Raw genomic sequence first — 17,153 nt, 5'->3', positions numbered from 1 at the left:
TTTTACACTGTGCTGGATTGTTCGATATTTAATGCCTTGCTTTAATTTTAAAACTGGCCTTTTGATTGTGAAATACACAAAGTAAAAGTTCTAATTATTTATTGACGTTGAGAACAAAAGCTCTTTAAAAAGCTTGTGGCATAACCTGGCACAATGAAAACTTTCAATGTTTAGGGATGCAAACATTTGCAGAAAGTATACGCAAAATTCGTAAGTGTACAGTTTCGGGTGTTTCTTAAATAGTTTTTGAGTCATTTCAAATGTACTTCCGGTTTAATGACTTGACAGCTAAATGCATTAATATTGTGACCTAATGAAAATCAGTGGTTTCACATGTTGACTTTAAAATAACACCTTCTCATGTTTAAAACCTGTGTTGTGTTTAAAGTTCTGTCTTAAAAGTGAAAAAACCAAACTTAAATTATTATGGAAAAAGCCTTCCTCGATGCATACAAGCTCATTAATCATCAAATGCAATTTTTACTTTTTTTTCAAGAAAATTCTAGGATAAAACAACTTGTTCCGCAGTTAACCCAATGCATTATGTATTTCTGGTACATTTGCAGCTGATCCAAGCTGGGTTTTATTCTTGTATTCATACATTTTACAAGTCTTGAAATAAAGGCTATATCTATTAATTCAATCCATGAATTCATTTTCTCTCACAACTAATTGTTTATTGTTTCCAATTTGTTAGTTTTTACCATAAGAATGTAAATTTGATCAATAAAAGTTCTGTCTTTGTTAGTTTTACATTGAGAAATCTATTTATCTTAACCGAAATACACTTAGTTGTTAGTAATGAACACATGAAACTAATCAATATTTAGTTTTATACGTACGGAGCCAAGGACATGTCAAAAAGAAAAAAAAAAAGCATATTCTTTGTGCAAATTAATAGAAACAATTGAGTTATTTGTGCGCACAAATTTGAATTTCATGACCACAAATGAGCATCTTTTGGGAAATTTTAGGGCACGAGCCAGCATTTTGTGCACAGACATGAGTGTTTTAATAATTCCTACTACTAATTTGTGACCACATAATACTAACGTGTGGCCACAAATTGCTCATTTGTGAACACAATTTTAATTTGTGTGCACAAAATGCTAATTTGTGCACATAAAATGCTTATATGTATAGACAAAATTCTATTTAGCTCTCAAAATACTAATTTGGATGCACAAAAGACTAATTCGAACCAACAAAATGCCCATTTGTGTGCACAAAAAGCTAATTTGTGTAGGCTACACATCATACTTAATTGTGCCCACAGTGCTTACAAAATATTAATCTGTGCCCACTATATACTAATTTGTGCACATAAAATGTGAATAAAATTCTAAATTGCAGCCAAAAAACCCTAAAAATGTGGCCTTTTTGTTTTACATGCAATTCCCAAGGCTCTGTAGAATGTATTGTGATTTATTTTTTACATATTTGAACTTTTTTTCTTTAAAGTCTGGGTGGTGGGGTTTCTGTTGTAGGTTAGAACTAAAAACAGCAGAACTGACAGACAGTTGTTGCTGGAGAACAGGTGTACATACCTATACAAAGCTGTTATTTTGTTATTGGGTGGATGTGGGGTGTCCGCGTGCGTGTTAGCCCGTCAAAAGGGCCCGAGCCCCCCTCCTCCTCCTCCCCACTCTACTAGATAGCGGCGGCGCGCGGCGCGGCCGCGACAGTCCACTCAGTACTGTAATCATATGATAAGGGAGCGGATCCACAACGCGGAGCACCGACACACCGGACGAGCGAAGCAGGGCACGCGGGCCAGGGGGGACGGCGGTATTCCTGCATCTGCCGAAGAAGTCGGTTAACGTGTCAAAGAAGAGCTGAACTGCCCCCCGTGACGGAACTTTTACAAACTCTGGAGAGAGCAGAGCAGAGGGGCGGGAGGGGGGACCGTGTTTGGGAGGAAGAACGGGTCTCACTAACCGAAGGACAGTCCACTAAACCGGCGCGGAGGAGTTGAGTTCACCCGTAAGTCAGCGGCGGTCTGCGGGTCGCGGAGTCCCCCGGGGATCCTTGCGCCGCCACTTTGGGATTTTTTTTTCCTCTTTCTTCTCCTTCAGTTTTTTTTCTTCAAAGAAAACAGTTATTTTGTTCTTAGCTAGGAAACTCGAACCCCAAAAAGCCATGGTTGGAGAAACGGAGGTGAAGGAGAGACCCAAGTCCAACCCGGACTATTTAATGCAGCTGATGAACGACAGGAAGGTGATGAGCTCACTGCCCAACTTCAGCGGCATCTTCACGCATCTGGAGCGGCTGCTGGATGAAGGTAAGCCGGCTCCTCATCACTCAGAGTCAGTCCATTTTTTACCCATCATCCTTTTAGTGGGCCAGTGTTCATAAAAGTAGTTCCTGACTTTATTAAAAAGTCATTAAGTGCTGGAATTCCTCCCTGCCTCCACGGAAACGTGACAGACAGCAGTGTTGCCCCCCCCCCCCCCCCCGCCCCCCCCCCCCCGCACTGATTTGATCCCAGTGATAAATTGCCACATTTACTTTGCCCTTTGACTGTTTTCACTCAGCACAGATCTTTAAACGTGGAGGCAACTTGAAGTAACATCTCAGATTTGTTGACCCTCATAGGAGACTCTCCACCCACACACACCCACACCCACACACACACACACACATGGTGATGGGAACAAACAGACAGTTGTTAGCCTTTCCCAGTGATCTAATGCGCAGGCTTATGTGAATGCTTCAGCCCATCCCTGAGCAGGAACGAAACCATGTCAGTGTGTAACATTCTGGACCACATTTGAAACTCTGGAATTTGACTACCAACTTGTTACTTTAATCAAACCCAAGCAGGCATCTTAAAAAAAAAATCCCCTTTTTTCTCAATGTCATTCATGAAAAGTCGCTACAAGTTTGTTGCACGCCAGCACTGTCCAACCTAATGACACGGCGGAGTTGACCGGTCGACCTCTGCAGCTCACACAAATAGGTCAACTTAGCCTGTCTTGTTGTGTTGAAGTGAGGGGGGCCTGACAACTCGCATGTGATCATCTGACACCACTGGTTTCCGTGAAAGACCTTCCTCGTTTGAGCCACAATGTGCAGAAAAATCCTCCGCTCCACCTTTCTGATAGGGGTCTACATTTAACCCTTTGACAGGTCGAAGTGTTAAGGTTAGGTTGGCCGCTGCTCTCCTTCTCCTCCTTTATCATTCCTTCCTTTGACCTTCGTTCACTTCTCGTTTTCTTTCTGCTACTTTTAACTCAACTGTGACAAAAGCGATGCTTGGCTGTGCAGATTTGTGCGTGTTTGTAATTGTTAGCTTTGGCCTGTAATAGGTCAGAATAGGTTATTAGAGGATCTTGCGTGTCACTGCTGTAGTGGCTCTAATTACAGCTTCCTACTGCAGTTATTATGGTCAGACTCATCACTCTGAGAGGAGGGAGACATGCTTGTCAGCCTGCTTGGTCAGATGATATTCACGCCCCACGGCAGTTATCCTGCCGTCAGTGTGCTGGTGGGGACTGCAAACTGGAGGGGTCTGTGTTTATGTGTTGCATAAGTGTTTGTCTGCTTCAGTAGTTGGTTATTATTGTGCTGGCGTGTCATTGCAAAGGTATCAGAGAGGCGAGCGCGGGTCACGGAGGCGACGGGCGGAGACGGGGCTCCACAGCTAAACCCCACCCGACAAATAAATGGATTTTCACAGAATTATCTGCAAATTTGAAGCCAAAAAATCAACTAAAAATGTGATGTTTTAATGGTTGAAAGCTGAAAGTGTGTAAAGTTCACAAGCTTCCTAAAAAGTGACCATGTGCATCCCTTGCATTATTTGCAGAGTGGAGGTGGGGTTGACCTGTAGTCGAGATTGAAGGTAAAGACAGCATCCAGATTTTCTAAGCGCTCGGTGGTTAAATTCTACATTGTGGTGCAGAATAGTTGCGAGCGTCTCCCTGCAAGCCGTCCGTGCGCCTGTCTTTCAGGCAGATGTCACACACTCAGAGCTTCCTTTTTATTCTGGTGACGGTGAGTCATCACCCTGAAGAACGGACAGTCTGACGAAAGAAATGTGAAACCTCTTGTACCCCACTCTTCCTCCTCCTCCTCCTCCTCCTTCTCCGGGGGTCTTCGACCACTTACTTTGCTGAACTCAGCTGCCCTTTTTTTCTTCTGCTTCTGTCTCCCAAGAAATTGGCAGGGTGCGCAAAGACATGTACAACGACACGCTGAACGGCGGCATGTTCAACGGGCGCGACATGGAGGAGCTTCCTGAAGCCATCGGGCCTGTGGCTCAGCTGCAGGAGAAACTCTACGTCCCAGTCAAAGAGTACCCTGATGTGAGTGGACGACTCAACGGCCTTCCATCGGTTTGGAGGAGTTTCTGGGTACCTCCTAGTCTCAGCCGCAAAGAAAGCCCAGCTCAAAAACAGGCAGATTTGTCTATAATTTTCTATCTAAAAAAGCTGATTTCACTCTGAGCTCATCTTTGGCTACACCCAGTGAGGTAATCTGGAGTTAAATAAATCAATTTAATGAAGCCACATCAGGCTAAACCAAAGGTACAGACTCATCAGGTTGGTTCCTTCCAACAGGCGACATTCAGGTGTAAATGTCACCTTTCTGGCAGCCTTTCCAGGTTTACAGTATAAATATTTATCAGAGCTCGGATTAAGTTTTTCCTCCAAATTATAAAGTCGAGTGAGCTGCAGCGAAAAGACGACCATGCCGCACATCCGCTGCCATGCCAAGTACAGCTAAGCACATCAATATGAGTTGATCCAGATTGCATAGCTCACATGATTTTCTCCATGCATCAGTTCGCCAATCACCCACCACAATGACGGGCTGTCCACACTCACATGACAGCGCCTAACAGGACACACACAGGAGTGCATTGGAAAACGGTTGAGATCAAGGTTAAATTTAGAGCGCCGTTCGTTCCTCTGTCTGGATTTTTCCTCGTCTGCTTGTGAAGCCTGAAGATGGCATCAAGGAAAAGTTCGGCGGACGGGCTGAGAAAAACTTTTTTTTTCTTTTTTGGGTAGAGGGCATAGAATACGAGGGGACGAGGCTGGACTTTGTTAGGAGACACAGGGATAGTGGCTGAGAAACAACACAGACACAGAGGGGCAGCTGTCTGCTTAATCACTCAGCCATAGTGACAGATAAGGTTAAGAGAACGGCGCTGTCCTGTCACGCCACCAACAACAGCCTGGACTCAAACGAAGAGCTATTTCCGTCTGCACATCACACACGCTCTAACCTCAAAGCCTCCCACGGTCATACGTCATAAAAAAAACGAATATATGTACAGATATTAAATTCTCTTAACTTTTTTTATTTATTTGCTCTTGCTTGTAGTTCAACTTCGTAGGGAGGATCCTGGGCCCGCGTGGACTGACGGCCAAACAACTGGAGGCCGAGACCGGCTGCAAGATCATGGTGCGAGGAAAAGGCTCCATGAGAGACAAGAAGAAGGTAAACAACACACAACACGGCCCCACCATGAAGGATCCAACGGAAATGGCGAGCAATATCAGAGCTGCCCAACCGTAAAGTCGTAGTTTACTGATTATTTTGGCTTTTTAAAATTACTTTTATACTCTGCACCTTACCTGATATTACAGACCCACAACGATCATCTTTTGAGCTATAGTGACACCGTCCCCACTGGTCTTTGAATTATAATAATTCAGTTTTTGTCCAAAGTCAAAAATCCTGTATCATTTTCTAGGACATAGTTTCTGCCAAGCGGCGGTAGTTTATTAAAAATTCACCTCTGAGTTGCAGGCGGGACCGTTGGCGTGGAGCAACCCCCCCATTGTTACTGAGAGCTCTCTGTTTATGCGCTACCTTACAGCCCCTCAAAACACCGACCAAACATTTGTGGTACAACAAAAATGGCAACAAGATTGGAGCGATACAGTAGCGTCTGAGCCAGATTCCAGGTCAGATTAAGAAAACTAAGACGTACATTGATCCATTTGTCTACAAGTGGATGCATCAGAATGGAGCAGAGCAGGGAACTTGCATAGTATTTTCAAAATCATTACAAATATGATCTTTTTTATTCAGAATTATTTCGTCGGCTCCTAATTCACAACAATTTGAATACATGCAGTACAGACCAAAAGTTTGGACACACCTTCCCGTTCAAATGAATGGGAAGGTGTGTCCAAACTGTAAATACTCAGAAGGACAGTTTTAAGCCTTATTTTCCCTTTATTTGTGTCGTCCATCATCAGAAAAAGGTCACAAGAAAACCTTAAAAACACCTAAAACACCATTTTCATGAGAGTGGGTCTTTAAATTAACAACAAAATGTTTTTCCAGCATCAACTTCAAGCCTTCTCTGGTCCTTTAAGCATTTTATTTTTAGTTTTAACAAGTGAACATATAAGATGCTGATAGGTGGACTCACTTCCCTTAAAGAGACCCCTCCAAAAATATAAAAAGATATTTGGTGCTGGAAGTAAGGTGGAATTTTCATGTCGTGGAGACTGGAAATACGGTGACAGCAGCCTCAAAACACTTTAACAGTCACAGTTGTTGTAACATGGAAAAATAATCAAAGTTATAATAAATTAATATATTTGTTAATATTTGATGAGAGAAAGATTTTGTTACAGCACAATCAATGATTGTTCTCAATTAAAAATGTCATTTACAATAATATAATTAACCAGCAATTCAAATTAAAGGTTAAAGCTAGAAAACATTGATTTTCCCATCTGTTTTCCTAGCTATCTATTCATTTGTTTATTATTCCTCACTTTTTGGTGCACAGTTTCTTTTTCCTGTCCTGGTGTTCAGTCCATCTGTCCTCCCTTCCTCTCCCCTGGTGTCTACTGTTGGACGGAGTCGACTTAAGCTTTCCAAACGGCAGGTGGAGCAAGTCCAGCATTCCACTCCCCCACCCCTCTCTCTCTCTCTCTCTCTAGAACATTCCCTACCCCGCACGCCCCTCAGAGGGAGACGCTCAGAGACAGAGAGGAAGGAAAACAGAGACACAGTGGGAGGCAACTGGGGGAAAAGAGAGATGTTGACTTTTAGTGTTCTTCAGAGCGATACAGTTCACTTAAAAAAACATCCTCCCAACACCACACAGATGCACCGCTCAGTCTTCTGCCTTTACTTCAGCTGCTTGTTCTCTTCTGCAATGACTCCAGTTCTAATTGAAAGTTAAAAAAATTACACGCACAATCAAAAACCTTTAGTACCACATAAAGTAGCTGAATTGAGAGAATTATTTCACAAATTAATCTAAAGATAAAAACACTATAAATATAAGGAGTCTAGAAAGCTATAAAATGCTTTTATTTGTTGAATTCATTGTTTTGTTATATATCATCCAGCCTAAATCCATCACTTCATGCATTTATTCTTTCATTCATTTATGATTTGTACAGTTTGTTTCCATACACGGGTTCACACCTGGCTTTGGAATGTATCTCCACATCTGTCTTGAGTGATCACTGGTGATCAGATCCAGCCTCCTCGCTTTAAAAACAAACAAAAACAAGGTTTACTTTAGTTTTGGGAAAAGGCTCACGCCTGTCACACCCACGGAGCACGGGATGGGGAGGGGGACGTCGGATCACAGACCGATTCCTACCTATTATCTGTACTTTCCCCGTCACACCCATCCGAGTTTCACCACTGAGCCCAAAATTAAGCTTTAAGCCGTTAAGTAGCAGGAAGCAAATGCTTTCTCTGAAATTGGAATCATTTTGCTAAACTAGAGTGCACAGCCAGTTTATGATCATACCAACTACGTTAACCTTTATCGGGACTTTTATAAAAACTCATATTATTGTCCACTGAATCCACTGATAATGCTTTAATTTGAAATTTCCCGGGCTTCATGTGTGTATTCATTTCCCAACCTCGCCTTCTCTTCCTATTTATCGTGCGAATGTTAATGAAAGCTCTAATTATCCGTACCAAGAATTGTTCATCTCCTTTTATTGTGAAGCTTCCAATTAATAAATTGAATTACTTTACAGGAATAGAAAACAAATCAAATTCCAACCTTTTTCAGATGTAAGGAAATTCACTCCCCTTTTTCCCTCATGTGCCAAAAACCTCTGATCGCTAGAACTGATAGTTAACAGTAGAATTGTTGAACTTCACTGCATGAAAGTGAGAAACACAAGTCAGAAAAATAAATAAAGGAGAAAGCGGACTGAAGGAACTTGCATTGATCAAATTATAGATTTTTTAAATCCAAATGTATACATAAAAGGATTATTTTGCAAGGCTAAAATAATGCACGATCTGTATTTTTCAGAGTTTCAAATACCCAATCTACCTTGGTGTCCTTTATAACCCCACTCTAATTATCTTTTGATCTATTGTAAAAGCGTTCTCAGTAGTCTTTTACTTATTATTCTGTCGTTTTTAGCCAAAAACCCTGTGTTGTTTTCTAGCACATAGTTTCTCTGCAAAGCAGCAGGAGTTCATTAGAAAATTGCCTCTGTTGTGGGTGGGACCGTTGGCACGGGGTAAGAAGTACATCCATGTACATCCAAGAAGTACATGGATCTGTTTGTCTGCCAGTGGAATAGAGCGCAGCTTGTGGCCTGCCATTGTAGCTTCTACGTCACACCTACAAGCTTTTTCCAACAACATTTTATCGTCTGCTCCTGAATCACAACGATTCGAATAAAGAAACACTCAGAAATACAAATTTAAGCTAAATTTTCTTTATATATGTACTCTATCGTGAGAAAATGACACAAGAACCCGTTCATCGGAGTGGGTCTTTAAAAAGTACAAAAGTTGGACAGTTGCAGAAAAAGACTTTTTGGCCATGCAAAAAAATGTAGCTATTTTGCTGTTTATCTATTTTATCGTTTATTAATAAATGATATTTTGAAAAAGAAAACAAAGTTAGAGTGAACGAGTGGAATTCATTTGGGGAAGAGTGGTGCTAAAAGAAGGCTCCATCCTGGGACACGGTGCACAAAGATCCAGAGAACACAACCTTCAGCAAAATGCAACAGCAATCTTGTTTAACGGCTGTGGAACAACACGGTCATTCCATGATTTCGATTCGCCTCCGAAACGGCGTTAGATAACCTTGAGCTTTGTGCAGGTCTGTTTGTGTGGAGTCTGAAGGCGGTCCAAGATCCCAGCCAAAGCAGAAGAAAAGTGAAATCCTGTTTCTCTCCCCCCTCTCTGCAGTAAAAAGGCCTGAGTTTGTGAGGTGCATCCAAACAAACCAACCTTTTTTTTTCTCCAATCTTTGTGTGCTTCAGGAGGAGATGAACCGGGGTAAGCCCAACTGGGAGCACCTCAACGAGGACCTCCACGTCCTGATCACAGTGGAGGACACGCACAACCGTGCCAAGATCAAGCTCCAGCGGGCCATCAACGAGGTCAAGAAACTCCTCGTACCCGCTGTGAGTGTCGCTCATGCGAGCCCAGATTGCATTTGCTGTATTAAAGGCAAATAACGGACTGGATGAGAGTTCACTGTGTTGGTATGCATAGAAGGGGGCAGGGGATTGTCAGCCCAAGAAGTGTGTGCGGTTTTTTTGTGTCTCTTCTCTGAGTGTGTGTGTATGAGAGAGTATGTGTAAAGGGTTAGGGTAATTAGGGAACAAGCATAAAGGGGTTGCCATAGTAACCCCGGGTTGTTTGAAAGGCTGAGGGAATGAATGGAGAGTCTGTTCACTCGTTCTCCCCACTCCATCACTCTTTTCACTCGTTCACAACTCACTATATTCCCAACTAGCAGCTAGAGTGTTCCTTCTGCTCTCCTTTTTGTTGTTGTTCTTCAAACAAGAGAACGTTTTGATTGCAACCCTCTACATTTCTCGCATTCTCCAGCCCACCTATAGCCCCCCCCCCTTCTCTTCCTTATAGGCATGCATACAAACTTCATGTATGGATTCACATGTGTTAGGAAAAACCAAAGCTCATTGATTTCATATGAGCCAAAGCGCACTTCAAAAATTCCCCTTAGAGACGACAAGTTTCCTTCCTTGTTTTTCTGCATCCTCTGCAAAAAACAGTAGGGGAGGTGGTGGTGGTGGGGGGGTCTATTGCAGCAATCAGCTGTCACATCCACTTTGGTCACAGCACGGCCAAGCGGCTGCAATAAAGGCTGTAAGACACATATATGCCTGTAGGCTGTTCGGAGCTGAGCACCTGCTAATCTATGTTTGTGTCTTTGTGTCTGCATGTGTGGAGAAGTAAAGTCAGTGCGATGTGTGTTAGTTTAACCCGGCTGACCTTTTCCTCCAAATGTAAATCAGTCAAGCTTTTCAGCAAGTCGTAACCGGAGCTGAGAAACTAACATGTTTGAAACGCAATATGTCTTGTCTGGAGGAGTGGCTAAAATCAAGGTCCAGTGCGACACGGGAGGTTTTCTTCCCAAAAGTTCCGACAAAAACCTTTAACAAGGTTCTTATTGGTTATTCGTCTATTCGTATAATTTGTTGAGATTTTGACAACTGTCTTTGGTGTGGTGCTGCTTTAGGCCGAGGGGGAGGACAACCTGAAGAAAATGCAGCTGATGGAGCTGGCCATTCTCAACGGGACCTATAGAGACGCCAATGTCAAGACGCGTAAGGATGACATCATAGCTCACATGTGGAGGAGGGTTGGTGGGTGACAAGGGAGGGGGCCATGGTACAGAAGCCCACTGTACATGGAAACAATGCGTCTGTTTCTCCTGTTAAATAGACTGTTTGTCCTGTCCTCTTCTTCCCTGTCCTGTCTATTGTACATTAAACGTGTGCGTACACCCACACGCGATTTCATTGAATGTTTGTGTGTTTTCCAGCGACCGCCACCTTCCCTCTAGGGACTCCTCAGGCGCCTCGGATCATCACAGGCCCAACACCCGTCCTGCCTCCATCCCTGCGCAACCCCGCCCCAGTCACCACGCCCACAATTATGCCCCTGATTCGCCAGATCCAGAGCTCCGCCCTTGTTCCAGGAGCCAGTCCACACCCGGCACTGATGCAGCAGGGGCCTGAATCTGGAATCATCTACACCCCCTATGAGTACCCGTACACACTTACACCCTCCATACTGGAATACCCGATCGACTCAACTGGAGTTTTAGGTAAATATAAGCCAGCAGGTCATCACTCCCATACATGGTCAATGGATGTATTATGAGAACTGGATATTGGTCACCAAAGGTCGTAGGTCAACATTACGGATTCTCCAACTGTTAACTTGCTAAATATAAACTTTTTAGTGTTTAATTTGATCTTGAGTTTAAAAATTTCTTTTTTTCATTCCAGTTGAACAGTTTAAGCTCCTTCCTAAACATCATGTTGATTTTGGACTCAAAGACTGTGTAAACAGATGATTTGGCAACTTCAAACCAAACTACACAGAATATTGATCGGTTCTCAGAAACATTGATGGTCTTTCTGTGGCTGAAGTAATTATTGAGTCTCACTGTTCTGAGAAGAAGAAGTAGCATTTAAAAAAAAAAACGTACCAGCTTCATCTGCCATCAGGTCACGTTTTTTATCCTCTACTAAATAACTATTGGTCGAAGTCAGAGAACTTTCTGCACCAAATGCAGTTTGCTACAGTTTTTAGTGGCCACCTCTACTTCAATTTACAAATAAATCCAGGATTAGATGCCAGCTTTAAACTTTGGGAGAAGTTATCTGCAACAGTCCACAAAATAAATGCTTCTTCTTTCAGACTCAAAAGAATATTGAGGTGAAGAACTCCGATGAAAATTGGGTTTTAGGTGTTTTTAATGTTTTTGATTGAGGACACATGTAGAGAAAACTAAGTTTAAATTGCATTTGTGAGTATTTCTTTATATAAATTGTTGTGAATCAGGAGCAGATGAAAAGATGCACCTGGAAAAACATCTGTTTGATATGTAGAAAATACACTTTGTGGGTCACAAGCTCCCTGCTCCGCCCCATTCTGATGCATCCACTTGTAGACGACTAGATTCATGCACGTCTTAGTTTTCCTCGTCTGAGTTGGAATCTGGCTCAAGCGCGAAAGCCTCAATATTTCTTGAGGGGCTGTAAGGCAGCGGGAGAGCGTATAAACAGTTAACGGGGAGGGAAATATAGGGGCAGGGTTGAGCCACAACAACAGTCCCACCCACAACGCAGAGATGAATTTCTAATGAACTCCTGCAGCTCTGCAGAAACTATGTCCTACACCGTTTTCAAATTTTAGCTAAAAAACTGCATGATCATAATTAAAAAACTGTTGGAAACGCTTTGAAAATAGATCAAAAGATGATGGGAGTGGGACTTAAAACAAAACAAAATCCAAACTTGTTTTCTGTCAGTTTTGTTCTTGTCGCCTAGGGTTACCGTCCTGTCCGGGTGGCAGACACTGGCAGCCATATCCAGCTCTTGTAATACATCCTGGTTGTTAACAGTTGCATGCTGAAGCTCATTGCTGGGCTAACAGTCCCTTCTTCCTGTGTTTTTGCAGGTATGGCTTTTCCCACCAAAGGCTAAGCAACAGCATCTATCCCTAGCACACACATGGACTGGCTTGCAAAGACACCCCCTTGTGCCTCTGCCCTACCCCCCCCCAACCAACCACACAAACACAAACACACAAACACACTTTTCCCTCAGAGCAAACAGTTTGCTTCCTCCTTAGGATGACAGATTTCCTCAGCAGTCATTCTGTAGTCGAGTGTCCATTCCTGTTCGTTTCCTCTTTGTATTAGCAGACTAGCGTTGTGGTGTGACAGCGACTTTAACGTTTTGTTTTTTTAATAATTCAGCTTCTGCTTGTAATTTTTAACACGTTATAGTAAACCCATAGATATTTTAGAAGAGCTGCTGTTTGCGACTTAACATACGATGAAGCTTATTTTGATCACAGAGCTATAGAGTGACTTTGCTTACAGCTGATGTTGATGCTTAGTGAGAAATTAGTGGTTTGAATTATTTTAGAGAGCAGAAGACCACAGAACAACAATTCTGTCCTTTAGAAGTGGGGAGTTTTTTTGTTTCTTTGTTTGTTTCCGAACACCTTCCAGTCATTTCTGGTGTCACTGATGTTGGTACCATGGGTGGACTGTGATGTCTTTCTGATGAGTAACCTTCTGTGTTCTGTTTTGGGATTGTTAATGGCTGTTAGCAGGTGCCATGACCACTAAGGTACGACGCCACGACAAGAGAATCCATCCTTACCAAAGGGTAGTGACCACAGACAGAGGTTAGTTAGCTCACCAGCCACCGTATGTGTGTGTGTGTGTGTGTAAATGTGCGTTCTCCTGCGTGTGTGTGTGTGTGCATGCAGACCCGGCGGACCAATTTCAGTTTGTGTGTAACGCGGCATTCCTAAACGAGAGATAACTCAATCGAGCAAAATGTGAAGCAGGACTTGTTGCAGAGGAATCAGAGAGGGAGAAGCGGGGAGGAACCACCGTGGGTAAAGAATGTTTACCCTCTCGTTTTGAATAGACGGGTCTGTTCATGTGACCCCCGTCCCTCGTGACTTCTGGAGCCCTCCCTTGAAAACCATATGTCGCTGTTTATCTCCTCAGTACTACTCCTTACCACATAAATACTGCAGGAAGTTGTATTTACACTCATGAGACAGGACGTTCCTTTTTAAAATACTTCCTTAAAATCTTTCTTAAGCCCACTTATTTCATGACACGAAAGCAAAGCGATGATTGTCTCTTTCTAAAGGTCATTGAATTGATTCTGATCTTTAGGTTTCACTACTAAAACACAGCGTGTGATAACTACTGAAGTCTGTGTTACAAGCTCTTTTGTATGAATACTGTTGTTTGTGGTCTTATCAGTCGCCCACTGGACTTTATCATTGGGGCTGTTTACATATTTCATTTATTTCCTAGCCAGAGTGGTGCTGTTACCATGTATTTAGCTGCAAAAAGACATTTGTATATAGGGAATTTAAGTGCTTATATAAAGCTTATGGAAAAAGATCGCTTGGAAATAGTTTTTCTTTTTAGCTTTCAAATTTTTATTTTTGTTTTTATGATATGCTTTTTATAGATAAAGTGTCTCCATATAAGATTTATTCAAAGTGTGTAGCCACGACTGTTTTAGCCACCCCCCCCAAAGGTGGCAATGAAGGCAGTGTTTTTGCTCTGTGTATTTAAGACGAGGCCACCCTCTCGATTCACGGGCCTTGTGACTGTTATATGCAACAGAATGGACTAGTTAGCTGCAATATATGTGTGTGAGCGTTGGTGCTCTTGTTGTACACAATGGAAAAAAAAAAGAACACTAAAAGGCAATAAAGATAAGTATTGAAAAAAAAGTTCTCTAAAGCGAACCAAAGTCTCTAAATTTTTGTAGTTAGTCTGTCTGCTGTTAAACTTTTCTCCAAATCATTTCTTAACCCCTCATTGCTGTCTTTGCTAGTCTGTTTAGGTGCTGCTCTAAAACTTCATAGTAAACGAATCAAGCCATAATAAATAATCAGTTTAATCATCCAGATCTGACTCCTGCTGCTAAACAAAAGCTCTATTTGAAAGGATAGACTTTCCGAGGTCAGTGCACTGTTCTTTGGACATAAAGGTCACTTTCTCACCCATGTGAAACCATGCTGTCTCCCTCTGTCCATGGTTTCACTGTCTGTCTCTGCTAAACGTAGCACAGTGGCTAGCATGAGTAGTGTCACCATAGCAACTCCCTCACGGCACCAGGGGCGTTGCCCGAACCCTGCGGACACCTTCATGAGCGCAGGTGGAGAACCGGCGCTCGTGAAGGTGCGTCTCTGCGCTCACGCAACGCCCCTCGCGCCGTGAGGATGCTTTAGATTTGCCTTGTTGTCATCCCAACGCCACTAGCTGACACTAATCTCTTTTCTATCTTTTTTTCTTTTTATGTCCCCTTTTATGTGCCCTTTTTGTTTTTGTTTCCTTTCCTCGTCTGTCCGTTTCTGTTCGTCTAACTCTAGCTGCCACGGCAACTAACCCATGACCCCCCTTGACCTTCTGACCTTTCCGCCCACTGATGACCCACCCATCTCTGCCCGCTGGCGCGCTCATTGGCTCACGGCCCTGCCACTCCCCCAGCTCAGCCAACCAGAGACCACAACACGGGGAAGGTCCAGCCTGCCTCTGTCTAACCAGTGACCCGACGACAGCGCTCATGGGAAAAAAACCTCAGGACCCATCGCCAAGGCCCAGCTTAAACGTTACCACCAAACGTGCCTTCCTTTTTAAATTCCAAAGCCAGTTCAAGATTTGAGTTTTCTCTTTTGTTTTGTTTTTCTCAAAATTACAGTCTGTAAGAAATCCAACACTTAGGTTGGGCCCCAAACTGGTAAAGGGCTCCAAAACCAACCCCAAGATGTGCCAACCTGTTACTTTGAGCTGCCATGCAATGCAATAACAATGACTCTGTTAACTGGACTGATTCTAGAGGTACTTATCAGCACAAAACTCTCCTTAAAACACTCATTTGTTAAAAAGAAATCCAATTCCAAGAATGTTTATTTCTCAGCAGGCGCCTTTTTTACAAACGCCTCCTTTTTTAACCACTCAGCTGCCACATAACAGCAATTACATGTTAGACATGATTTCATGTTAAAAAAAACATTGTTTATTTGGAAAAGCTGCATTTCAATTCAGTTGGATTTATATGGCCCAATATTTACAACAAGAGTCTCTTTCAATGGGTTGACATCTGTGCACATTTGAAAACATTTTAAGGACTTTTTAGGAAAGGCAGAAGTTTTAGGAGCAGGAATTTGTATTATTATTCTGCGTGTGGGCGCAGGTATTTCCAGTCAGATTGTTCCTTCGTCATAACTCGACTGGTCACGATGTCGCCTTTGCCTTTATCACAGTACAGTATTGTAAGAGCTTGAACAACAGTGCCTTTATTTATTGTGAGCGATGGAACAATGTTGTTCTAAAATCTGCTTTTCTTCTCCACCGCCGTCATTTGGATCCGGATGAGGCTGACGTATCCTCAACCAGTTTTTTTAATTTTCACCAAAAAAAAAAGAACGAAAAAGCTCACATGAATTTGAAGAGCAATGCTCGTCTAAAAACATGTCTGTGTTTATTTGAGTTGTTTGGCTTCCGTAAACAGTGTTAAACCATTTATTTGAGTGTTTTAGTGTTAGCTGAAGAGCTCATCCATGTTTGCATGTCTTTTTTTTTTTTCTGAGGAAACAGTTTGACGTAAACCAAGGGATGCCTTCATATAAAGGAAAATCAAGTAACATCTGTAACAAGTTTATAATGTATTTTTATATTCTATTTTGTACGCAAAAAGTAACATTAAACCACTTTTCGGGATGAGAGCATTGTCACGAACGATAGTTTGGTTTAAAAATGTACTTTTTGTGTCATTTTTCTAAAATCTCGAGCATTAACTTGGAGAGCATTGCTTGCCTTTTGTGCCTTTTGTATAAGAGCGACATTTAACATTAATCTACTCTTCAGTTTCAAGTGTAGGTTACTAACTGTTACCATTTCTGTGATTATTAACCACTTAATGGTATCTGTCTTTGAATTCTCAAAGTGTGACAATATGAAAAAAAACGACCTGTTCTCAGCGATGATCTTTTAACTTTTATCGGAGCGTAACATTAAAATCTTAGTTGTGAAACTAACAAACTTTGTTGCTTGTTCTCTGTAGCACCTAATTATGCAAAACGGCTTCCTTTCTGCATACTAATCAGCAAACACTCCTTAGATCCAGACAGAGGAACCGAGCAGGCACCCGGGCCAAAATGCAAAAAGGGAACACAATGTTTTCTCCCATTTCTCCTTTTCACTCTTCTGTCTCTTGTCGTCCGTCTTCCTCTGCTATTCAAGTGGACATCACACACACTAGTGTGTGTAATAGGAGAGAAGAAAACACACGGCTCACCATGGTTTCTCGCAGGCATGCACATGTATAACACAAGAGAGAAGGAGGGAGGGGAGGTGGTGGACTGGTAGGAGGCTTGGAGGACGAGGTGACTGGGGAATCGAGGGGAAATTGATTGTGCAATCTCACCCTGGAACATCTGCAGAGTAAATATCACACGGTGAAGTCTGTGAAGGAACAGCATGGACTTATGACAGTGGCTTTTCATTGCACTGGTGGAAAAACGTCCATTTTTCAACACTTGGACCCCAAACTTCCCTTCAAAGTGCAGATTGAGAGGTTCGCACGCAAAAAAAGAAGGAGGAAAATCACATGGGCTTCTCTGTGGTGAATGCAGCAGTGGGTGGCTCATTCGTCCTT

The 17,153-nt window shown here is 42.5% G+C and overlaps 1 protein-coding gene across 6 annotated transcripts; it reads left to right on the top strand.

Moving 5' to 3' along the window:
* The first annotated feature begins 1,675 nt into the window (after window positions 1-1,675).
* On the top strand, window positions 1,676-16,533 carry LOC101161529 (protein quaking-B-like). 6 transcript variants are annotated; one of them, XM_023949827.1, is made up of 10 exons: window positions 1,676-1,983; window positions 2,114-2,281; window positions 4,159-4,307; window positions 5,332-5,448; window positions 9,231-9,374; window positions 10,457-10,544; window positions 10,763-11,047; window positions 12,385-12,408; window positions 13,069-13,146; window positions 14,866-16,533. In XM_023949827.1, exons 2-10 carry the CDS (start codon window positions 2,140-2,142, stop codon window positions 14,886-14,888), a joined length of 1,050 nt encoding a protein of 349 aa, XP_023805595.1. In that variant the 5' UTR covers window positions 1,676-1,983; window positions 2,114-2,139; the 3' UTR covers window positions 14,889-16,533. The 6 variants fall into 6 exon arrangements, with proteins under 6 accessions (XP_023805595.1, XP_004084307.4, XP_023805597.1 ...); XM_004084259.4 differs by having other exon boundaries at window positions 1,676-2,281; window positions 13,072-13,146; XM_023949829.1 differs by lacking the exon at window positions 12,385-12,408 and having other exon boundaries at window positions 1,676-2,281; window positions 13,072-13,146.
* The last annotated feature ends 620 nt before the right edge of the window (window positions 16,534-17,153 follow it).

Source organism: Oryzias latipes, chromosome 19, assembly GCF_002234675.1.
Source record: "Oryzias latipes chromosome 19, ASM223467v1".
Taxonomy (NCBI): Eukaryota; Metazoa; Chordata; class Actinopteri; order Beloniformes; family Adrianichthyidae; genus Oryzias; species Oryzias latipes.
This window is presented reverse-complemented; position numbering and strand designations above follow the sequence as displayed.

Coding starts and splice junctions, on each gene's coding strand:
- LOC101161529 (XM_023949827.1), top strand. CDS start 2,140: ATGGTTGGAGAAACGGAGGTGAAGGAGAGACCCAAGTCCAACCCGGAC. Junction 11,048..12,384: donor CGACTCAACTGGAGTTTTAG/GTAAATATAAGC, acceptor CTGGGCTAACAG/TCCCTTCTTCCTGTGTTTTT. Junction 12,409..13,068: donor TTCTTCCTGTGTTTTTGCAG/GTATGGCTTTTC, acceptor AATGGCTGTTAG/CAGGTGCCATGACCACTAAG.